This window comes from Tripterygium wilfordii, chromosome 12 (assembly GCF_013401445.1).
Source record: "Tripterygium wilfordii isolate XIE 37 chromosome 12, ASM1340144v1, whole genome shotgun sequence".
NCBI lineage: Eukaryota > Viridiplantae > Streptophyta > Magnoliopsida > Celastrales > Celastraceae > Tripterygium > Tripterygium wilfordii.
In genome coordinates this window covers 1,992,654-2,003,226 of record NC_052243.1, presented here as the reverse complement: position 1 = coordinate 2,003,226, position 10,573 = coordinate 1,992,654, and the positions used below count along the sequence as shown (strand labels likewise).

The 10,573-nt window shown below is 36.0% G+C and overlaps 3 protein-coding genes across 6 annotated transcripts; 2 read left to right on the top strand and 1 right to left on the bottom strand.

Annotated features, from left to right (window-relative positions):
- The first annotated feature begins 262 nt into the window (after positions 1 to 262).
- On the top strand, positions 263 to 1,233 carry LOC120011494 (TATA-binding protein-associated factor 2N-like). The gene is made up of 3 exons (XM_038862618.1): positions 263 to 325; positions 408 to 801; positions 896 to 1,233. Exons 2-3 carry the CDS (start codon positions 425 to 427, stop codon positions 984 to 986), a joined length of 468 nt encoding a protein of 155 aa, XP_038718546.1. The 5' UTR covers positions 263 to 325; positions 408 to 424; the 3' UTR covers positions 987 to 1,233.
- Positions 1,234 to 3,590: 2,357 nt separating this feature from the next.
- LOC120010389 (DNA replication complex GINS protein PSF1-like) lies at positions 3,591 to 7,296 on the bottom strand. 4 transcript variants are annotated; one of them, XM_038861172.1, is made up of 8 exons: positions 7,093 to 7,296; positions 6,859 to 6,996; positions 6,566 to 6,634; positions 5,992 to 6,059; positions 4,834 to 4,947; positions 4,500 to 4,662; positions 4,106 to 4,252; positions 3,591 to 4,037 (listed from the first exon to the last, which is right to left on the bottom strand). In XM_038861172.1, exons 2-8 carry the CDS (start codon positions 6,931 to 6,933, stop codon positions 4,011 to 4,013), a joined length of 663 nt encoding a protein of 220 aa, XP_038717100.1. In that variant the 5' UTR covers positions 6,934 to 6,996; positions 7,093 to 7,296; the 3' UTR covers positions 3,591 to 4,010. The 4 variants fall into 4 exon arrangements, with proteins under 4 accessions (XP_038717100.1, XP_038717099.1, XP_038717103.1 ...); XM_038861171.1 differs by having other exon boundaries at positions 3,591 to 4,252; XM_038861175.1 differs by lacking the exon at positions 6,566 to 6,634.
- A 2,208-nt stretch (positions 7,297 to 9,504) lies between these two features.
- LOC120010287 (uncharacterized protein At1g15400-like) lies at positions 9,505 to 10,279 on the top strand. The gene has a single exon (XM_038861045.1). The coding sequence runs from the start codon at positions 9,596 to 9,598 to the stop codon at positions 9,953 to 9,955; it is 360 nt and encodes a 119-aa protein (XP_038716973.1). The 5' UTR covers positions 9,505 to 9,595; the 3' UTR covers positions 9,956 to 10,279.
- Positions 10,280 to 10,573: the final 294 nt, after the last annotated feature.

Here is a 10,573-nt window from a genome sequence, read left to right as displayed (position 1 = left end):
AGCCCAAAAGGAAGGTGCAGCCATGCAAAGTGAATGTTCAAAGCTTTCAAAATATAGAGAACAGTACTGCTCTTTGGAATCATAGCAGGAATTTCTTTTTTATCTCCTTTATTTTTCAAATCCCTTTAGATTTTTGTCTAATCAATAATATTAATATTACATTTATCAAGGTTTGCCAGATGAAAGAACAAGAAAAAGCACGTACACAGCCCTCCATTTATTCGCCTTTTTTTCTCTCACAGAACTTGTATATAAGCCCCTCCAAACCCTCACTCCACGCAAGCTAATTTAGGCTACACTTCCAAGTACTTGTTGCATTCTCAAGGTCAGTTCTTCTTTCACTTCCTCTTCAATACTTCATATATATTGTATGTATTGCTTTTTAAGAATTAATTGGGTGTGTGCAGAGAACAATTAGTTAATCATGAACAGGCCAGGAGACTGGAACTGCAGGTCCTGCCAGCATCTCAACTTCCAAAGGCGTGACTCCTGCCAGCGTTGCGGGGACCCTCGGTCCGGGGTTGATTTCGGGGCATTTGGCGGCGCGCGGGGTGGGTCGTCATTTGGGTTAACCGGGTCGGATGTTCGACCGGGAGATTGGTATTGCACTGCTGGGAATTGTGGAGCCCACAACTTTGCAAGCCGGTCTAGCTGCTTCAAGTGTGGCGTATATAAATTAGAAGATTCAGCTGCAGGGTTTGATTATGACATGCCAAGATCTCGAGGGTTTGGCTCTGGTGGTGCTGCCGGTGGCAATAGTAATCGCTCTGGATGGAAATCCGGCGACTGGATATGTTCCAGGTAAAATTGTTTGGGATAAAAGTTTTGATGATGATAACGATAATAGTAATGTATATAAATAACTAAATGGGTCTAAAATTGTTCGTGTGTGCAGGTCGGATTGCAATGAACATAACTTTGCGAGCAGAATGGAATGTTTTCGATGCAATGCCCCAAGAGACCTTAGCAACAGAATTTCTTACTAGCTAGCTAGATATGTAAGTCTTGTTCCCATGCATGGCCTTTTGTTTGGTATCCCCATAAGAAGAATAGCAATGTAGTGATATGGTGCTTTTATATATCTACTTCTATCTATAATATTATTGTTGTCTTTGATTTGTTTTCCAGAGAGAGTTCACTTAATCATTGTATGGTGCATGGTTTTCTTAAAAGATGATAGCTTTCCTTCTCTTTTTCGTCATTAGTGGAAATGATTTGCATGAACTTCTTAAAGATCCATGTTGTCTCCCACCAAGTTCTCTCTCTCCCTCTCATATATATATAATCAAGTGCTTCTCTCCTACAGATGTCCATAAATAAAATTGTTTACGGACTTTTGATTCAGCTGCAAATGCGGCATGTCAGGTCTTGACAGTGTGGCCAACACACATGCAGTGGTTTATTATAACCACAAGATTGCGGACGTTTGTACGTGGACATCCGCATGTGAGAATTTATTTATATATATATATATCCAAGAGACGAAAAAAAAAATATTATTTATCAAGAACATAAATCAATCAAATTATATGCACAAAACTTGAAATATTTTGTTCGTTTATTCCCTCAAAGGCTCCTTATGGTACCTTAGGTATTCAATCTCCCAATAAAAAAAAGGTCATAGATTCGAGTTGGGAATGAGATCTATCCTAAAATAAATATGTACAAGTTCATGCCCAAAGCACAAGATAACTTGACTGGAGCCTGCCTCCACAACTAATTTTAAAGAATTAATGATATTGTGGTGACATTAATTAATTAAGCGACAATACAAAATGTAGATATGAGCAATCTCAATAACAAAAGTGTGGTTGATATATCGAAAGGGAAAGAAGATTTTGATTGACTAAAATAAAATTTATGAAAAGTTTCTAAGACAACTAGACAAGTAACATAGGATTCCCTTCATTGACCAATATATGTGTATCTTTTTGAGGTATATAAAACAATTTATTCAAAAGCAAATCCACATTCATCAAATCCTCCTTTACCATTCCTGTATTAATGTGCTTTATGCAAGATTCTTCTTTTACTTTTTTTTTTGTTTGGCTTTATGTTCTTCCTTTTACACTCTCTTTATAATCCAATTTATATATGTGTGTATGTTTGTGATAGTCAAGGGTGTCCCATTCCCCTAAAATTAACTTCCTTCTTGCTATGTCAATCTAGGCCCCATCAAAAAACAAACCATTCATGATCATGAGATTAATTGATCTATTACGAGTAGATTCTTAGTTGGGTTAATAAACATTAAGACTAGTGTGTACGAATATGGAGCAAGAACTTAAGAGATGTAACCATTTTTGTTCGTGATGAGTAGTATCCAAATGTGACTTTGTGAACAGAGAAAATATTCAATGGTCTTGGTATGCCACGTCACATGCTAATGTGATGTACCAGGATCAATAGTATGGTGACATTTCATGGATTGTAATTCCAAATCATGAGTGTTTGGAGATGAAAGTAGTTAGTTTATAATTCAAAATTCAAACTATCCTCAACCATTCCAAATCATGGGTGTTTGGAGATGAAAATAGTTAGTTTGTTCCAAAGTAAATTTATTTTTCATGTAATATGACTATCAACAGATTTTGAGTAGTTCCTTTTGTACTTTATACGGGATTCTTTGCGTGCCGTAGCAGCTTTTTCTTTGGGGCTTGGCTATTTTTTTTTCATTTGTCGTTTACTTAATTTTGTCCAATAGATTCTTACCTTTCTTGTCCCCGACTCTCTCATTTCATCTACTTTCTTTTTTGTTTATCATTTTATATTTATATATTATCACCAAATCATTCCACTACATGCTGGGCTTTAAGCCCAAACATGTATCCCATAGTTCTCTTGGGCCCTAGCACTCATGTGTCTTCCAAGGCCCAAGGTCAAATCATGTCCCCATTGCGCGCTAGTTCCGTCTTTATCTTCAACAAAGGAACTTTTTTTTATTGCCCAGACCTTTCGATCAAAACCACACATATAAACACACAATTAGTTTAATCAAACTAATTTAGTCTACATTAACCATTCCCTTTAGCATAATATGATTTTTCATCTTATGCTAGTTGGTCTACATAATAATTGGAACCAAACCATAATATATGAAAAAGATTGATGCTGAAAGGGCATAGACTGATAGGGCTACTCTGTCCATATTCATCAAGATTCCTTGTCCTCTCGGCTCTTCCAAATATTATCCTATACATATCAGTAACACCAAGAATTGTACAAATTGTTATGTGGGTCTCATAATCAAAACGGCTACGCAAGTGGGTCGTAACAGATCCTAATACATACCCCCTTATAGCACTCTTCAATAAGTGTGAGGCTTGTGTGGATAAGAGAAATTGGGGTAGTACTAAATGTGTTGGAAATAATGAAGCAATTTATTTGTATAGGCACATTGGATCAGGAACCATTGTTTGGAAAGAAGTTAAAGAGAAGGCTATTTGAGTGGGATGGGTGTTGTTTGGTTAGAGGCAAACAAATGCAGAATATGCAAATAAAAGGTGTGCTATCGTACCCTGGTCTTGCAACCTCATCCTCATGTAATGAAATGTGTAAGTGAAGTCTTTCCAATGTCATTTAGCTCCAAATTTCCACTTCAATGGAAGTGCTAATGAGATCAACTACTATTCAAAAGCGTATATCTATACATTCAAATACTCCATATTATATTGTTAAATATCAGACCTCTGATAAACTTCTGCACAAACTACCATGAACATGTTATCAAAGTTCCAATAGATATAGACTCATTGCATCAATGGCATTTTATGACCAAACATCATGAAGAAGTGATTTTTCTACACTTTTCTCTTACACACAGAATAAGCTATCAATGGTATTCCATTTCAAATCCCGACTGAAAAATATCTGGAATTGAAATTTCAAACCCAGATGAGCAACAAAGTGAGCTTCCTTGGTTTAGATGAAGATTTTCTAGCATATCATACTCCAGCTTGTCAATCTAAACTAACCATCTTTTGAAAACTTTCGGATATGCAAACTCTAGGTCAGCCTGTGAGCTCCTCCATCAAGCCCTGTGGTTAAAGGAACTCAACAAATGCAATGTCTAAAACATGACTAAAGAAGGTAACCGGATAAATACCTGAGCGATGTACTGCTCAGCATCAGTTCGTCTGAGAAAGTGCATTGAGTGGCGTGCTAAATTGGCCGTCTTGTCACTGAGTACTATTGCACCCATATCATCGAGGACTCTCACCTTTATGTAGGGATCCTTGGGCGGCACCATGTCCTGGCAAAGAAAATAACACATTTATATAATTGACTATCTAGATGGTTTGTTTGACAGACGAAGGAAAATAATCAGGATGAGGACTTCCATTGCATCATACCCAATTCTTGATAACATTAGCCCAATGGGTTACAGGCTTTTTGGGTACATTTGATTTAGGCGATTGCAAAATAGGTTTACAAATTAATCATGGTTTACGAACTCTTATATCAGAATGTTGGATTCGTATGAGGCAAAGAGAACATACCAATGTCAAATCAACTCCTACTTCCTGAACATATGAATTTAAAGATGCAGAATATCTCCTAAAATGATCTCCCTCTGTGTGACTGAGCTTCTCTTGAATTTCTTCAGGAAGCACTGGCCCTACCTTCCATATAAAACTTCGAATGATTTCAGCTCGGTTGTACCTGCATAGCCCTAAAACCATGAGCCTCAAGAGCATGGAATATCCTAGACAGACAAAATAGGTAGAAGAAGTTTCATTCTTTTTTCCTTTAAGCAGAAAAAGCTAGAAAGAGTTTTCTTTGAGCAATAACATAACAGCACAGAAGGACTTAGTCGAAAGTCAAAATACTTACACATATGCCAGTAGGCAGCGTTTATTGCGAACTAAAGACAGGTGGTGGATTAGTGCTCCATAATGGTCTGCATTTCTAGTTGTTTGCACGTCCAATCCTTCATCCTGGATTTTTCTTTAGTAACACAGTCATAAGGGTCATTTATCCAATCTCATATGGCAGATGAAGATATGAAGTGAAAATGTATTTAACCAAGGCGAGAATTAAGGCCTCGCAACAAACAACTTGAAATGCAAGATTTTCCTAAAACCAAGTGTATGTGCCCCCAAATAACATGGAAATTGTCATCGGATAACACTAAGTGCAAATCCTGATAGTTCAAGAAATCTACAGTCACATAAAGAAAGTTTTGTTCTGGTTCAACAAAGCTCGCATGGACATAGATGTAATGTATTGGAATGATATAAAACTTGTTCACGAGGCCAATTCCTAGCATTGATATCAGCTAACATATGCTAACTACATCTACTTTTAAAGTGAGAACCATTTCGACTTTGTAGCTAAGAAACAGAGCCAGAATCAACAGAGCACCCATTAGCAGGTACGGTAGCCGCCTTCAAACAAACAGTTCTACATCAAGGAAATCAATAGATTAGAGTGTCCAAAATCAGTGACTCTGCATCAAGGAATGTTTGATACCTAGTTTTAAGAGCTTAGCTTATTTATGTATCACATCAACATGAATGTACTTCATCTGAGAATTCAACAGTTGGAAGTTCCGAAGAGCTTATTAATATATTAGCATTTTCAAACGCAAATGAAATCAATTGATGACTAAATGTAGCATTTTATAACTGAAGTTGGACTCCCTGACATCATCAACTACAAAGTTCAAAAGTTACTCAACTGGATCCTCAGAAGGCTAAGTATGCAATTCAAATTCCACTGAACAAAATATGATGGCATGATTTAACGGCTCATGAATTTACATGGTGCCGCACATTTTTACCTTGTATCAAATTAAAGAAAAAAGAACGGGGAAAAAGCAGAACAAGGACCACTCCCTGCAGATATCTCAAAAAAATTGAGGAATGAATCACCTAATTGAGGGAATTTGGCTGCCAAAATTCTCATTCATTTAGCAAATTGACCTTAAATAAAAAAAATCAAATTAAAAGAAGGGCCACGCGAAGAAAAACAAAATCATATTGGAATTACCTTATCAATGACTGGAGTTCAAGGTGATGTTGCTCGCATTGTTCAATTACTTGATCAAACAGGTCACTCTTCAATCACAGGCAGATAGAACATAAGTGAGGAATTTCATGGTTCAAGATAATCAATTATGAGTGTATTCTTTTTAAAAAACCTGGAGTAAAACATGGTGAAAATTGATTTTATCGTACACAATAATTACCATGTCTGTAATCTGTGAGATTATGTGAAAGTCTTACTTAACACAGTCAAACAATAGTTTCCACTAAGACGAAATACAAAGAGAAAACTTAAGGAAAAAATTTAGAATAACATAAGACACAAAAATACTTTACTTATCCTACTGATATTAAACAGATTGCATAAAAAATGATCAATGAGAAGATAAAAATGATCATAGAATCGTCATCCTTGTCAAGGCTAGGCTAGTATATGGAAGTAATGACTCATTACTAATGAAAAATAGAAAATAAATGAATATTATGCAAAAAGAAAAACAATAAAAGACAATTGTAGACATAATAAGAGTTTGAACACCCAAACTGATGAAAGCCGAACTACAGTTGAAAAAACATACAAGAAAACGCAACACGTGAAGCATGCCAAGCGAGCCAAATACGTTGAAATTGCAAGTATTATGTTGCATCTGAAACAAACAAATCCATACTATTATTCAAACCATAGCAACCGTGGATGAACAAATTATCACGATAAATAACAAATCCACCATCAAATCTATGAATGCACGTGTCAAAAACAAAAGCTTCGTAAGATTCAGATATAGAACATAAAAACAAACATTTAAAGAAAAGGAAAATAAAACGAACAATAACCCAATGGATTAAAGCAATTACGAAAATAAAAACTTACGTTGAAAGGCTTGAGTTGACCCTTTTCACTGCTTGCAAGTTCCTTCACCAGCTGGCTTGCCTGTCTGCCGTGCATTTCTTTCCACCCACCCTTTAGTCCTCAATTCTGCAATTGCTAAATCATACACGTGTTGTAGGCCTGCGGCATTTCATCGAACATGTTAACTACATAGATATCGATCTACTAACAGACCTTCCAAACAAGATATTCCATAAATTACAAACAAATCGGTACCTGTTTATATACCAAGTTCTGTCGTCCATACAATTACACATATACGATGTGTGCAACGACGAGAAGCGCAAAACTTGATAAATTTAGGAAATAGTAACTGGTTTCTGATGGCGTAGATCGTGAATACCGGGTTTAGTTTTTGTGTTTGGTGGGAGAGAAGTGAAAAGATAGTGAGAGAAAGAGAAAGTGCCGTACCCTCTGATCCGAATGATTGACAGATTGAGTAATCTTACATCTGGCCCAATTTTAAAGCCCAGTCCTAGCCTGGCCCAACATATTAGAGGCCCAGTGGCCTATATCAAATTCTTGTTACCAAGCAAAAGTTTAATAAATAAAAAATAAAACAATAATTTTTCAGTCTTATTCTTTGTGTCTTCTTGACGTTATTTTTTTTTTCCATTGTGCCCTATTCATATCTCCATTAGTAATCTTTTCCATCACCATCCCCTCTCATCTCTTCATTGTCGTAGTCATCATCATCTTCTTCTTCTCCTGAACATTCATATCTCCATTAGTAATCTAACAAATGTAGGCAGTTGGGTTTTGGTATTTGAACTTCCTAATTTTCTTAAGTGTGCTTGGTATTGGGCTTTTAATATACTAATGTCATATAGTTATTGGACTTCTTAATTCTAAAGGACTTTATATATAAGTTCTGGGATCTACCAGCCATATTTCTTTAAATCACCAATGTGAGATGGTTCAGTTGACAATCGATTAGGTTATGCATATGAATATAAAATATTCGATTACAATGAAAAATATATTTCTCAATGGTATTTAAAAAAAAAAAAACTTCTTTAAATCCGAGATCGGCCGTTATGTTAAATGAGCCTAAAAATAGACCCAAGCGGAGTCGTGGGTCGCCTCGAATAGACTAATCTATTTTTATCCCTAGGTCGAGGTAGGATTTGCCTTGACGTAATGTATTAATTTTGTTGGTAGTTGTAATAAATATTGAGGAAATAATATTTCATGATTCACGAATCTATCGATTGCATTATTGTGTCAACTCGATGAATTGGCAGTCGTTATCAAATTGGGCCCACCATAATTTTTTTTGTTTAGATTATTTTATCGATCATAGAGGATTTAAATCGCATAACATATATACGATTTTATTAATTTATTAGGTTCAACGATTAAATTGATGAAGCAAAGCAATTATGACATTCATGAATAGGTGCTTCGATGCTGTCTTGGACTTACAATCGCCCAAAACCAAAATTCATTGTCCCAAAATTCATTGTTGTAATTATTGTAAGCTAATTAATTACCATAGTTAATCCCACCGAATATTATAATTTAATTCTTATGACTGGTAAGCACTTGACTTCGTTCAATAATCAAATTGAAGTGTGATTTCCCATATTTGAAGACTAAATTATACACGAGGAAATTTTGTAAACCCAATCCAAACAAGTGATCCATGGGACAAGCAACATGCGGCACTTTACGTTCACATAATATGTGAAAAGAGCCAAAGATTGTTTTGAAAAATCGAATTTGCTATGTTTAAATTGTGTTACTGTAATTATACCGTTGGGCCTACATATTCACTCTAATTTATGTAAAAGAAAAGAAAAATAGTATTATTATGATTTGTTGAGTATAAAAGAGTTGTAAAATTGGTTTTGCACCTCAAATTGTAGCCCTTGACTCAAGTGACTAGGCCACAAGTCTCTGTAATGTCCAGTTTGGTGGTACTATCTTAGTTATCGAGTGATAATGAGATTAAATATCTTATCCCACATCGCCCAATGGAAATTTGAAATACATAATATAATAGATCAAATTTCTAAACTAGTAACAAACGGTTTTCTTATACTCAAACTTTTTTGATCTGGTGCTAGGCCTGGAAGACAACACCCTGTGGTCCAATATGAATTGACCCAAAGCGGATAAAGCATTATCTGTATGGAGTGTTACACAAATAAATATCAAAATTAATAAAATTTATTGAGCTGTAATTAATTGTGAACCCGGGCTCAACTTACTTAATTATTAAACTAGTTTTAAAAATTGAATTAAAGCATCCACTTGCTTACTTAATGGATTAAAGCTCAAATGCTCAATTAGTTTGTTTCGTTTGTAGGTTGATGTATTAATGTATACTTACAATAATGTTATAAGAAGCATATAAATTAATGGCCACTATTTGCAACAACGACCAATTAGACCAAGTGGCATCCAGGTGGCACCTAATCAAACATTATCACAAGAAAGTCAACAAAAAGATATATATGAATCAATTATATAATAATCATTGTTATTTATTTATTTATTTTAACGGTAAGAAATTTTGACCGGGTTACATTTGTTACGACTTTTTGTCTGTTAGCCGCACTTTGTAATGTGATCTTTGAATCGCTCAATTGATTGATTGATATTTAAAGAAAAGTCTCTGCCGCACAACTCTTCTATCAGAGAGTTTCACCAGCGAACGATCGATCTAGAGCGAGAGAGAAATCAAGAGAGAGCAGCAGCAGCAGCAGCAGCCGCCATGGCTGGTCTACAAAGATCTGCAGTTTCATTTAGGAGGCAAGGTTCGTCTGGTCTTGTTTTTGATGATAAAATCTTGTTCGGAGAACCAATTCCGCAATCGACTGACAAAAAACCACAGGAACAACCGCAACAAGAACAACAAGAAGAAGTCATTGATGATAAAGATGTGAAGCCAGCGAGACCGACAATTAACACCATCGATAGAAGCAGATCCAACGGCGGAGGACGGGGCTACCGAACCGGAAAGGTGTCTCCCGCAATTGAGCCGACGTCGCCGAGAATCTCCGCATGCGGTTGTCTTGGAAAGACAGGGAAGAATAGTAAACGGCCTAGAGCTGGTAAGCGTAGATCCCGGTAGGTTTTCCGGCCACCGGTGATGGAATTGTCCGTTATTGCCTTTTACATATGTAGTCTACCTGAGTCCTTCAAACCAAAAGGCAGGTGCAATATATGAATGTTTTCACTGTCCCGTTTTCTCGTTTGCGTTTTGTGTTACTGTTTTAGTTTCCCCTGCTCATTAGATGAAACAGAGAGATGGGTTTCTTGTGGTGGATGAAATTATGTGAAAATGGAATTGTTGTTGGAATTTAGTTATAAATCTGTACAAATCAAATCTTGATCCATCTCTCTCTGTATATCTATGCAGTTTAGAATTGCAACTTCGGTATTTTTCATGTTTCAATTGGAAAATCTCTCTGTTCTTGATTTTTGATATAACTCAAATTGAGATCTGATGAAAGCCAACAAAGGGCATTATAATATGCCTGGATATTCTTGCTAGCTCTTCCTTGATTTTCTCAGAAAATTGTGATACACATAAACCAACAATTCCTTCAGCAACCATTGCCCACCGTATAATATGAAAGGAAAGAAACAATTTTAAGCCAACAATATCCAACACAGCGCGAGCAACAAAACAAACCATAGACTATATGAATACAGAGCACGTCATTACAGAGGTGGTGCCGTATACAAT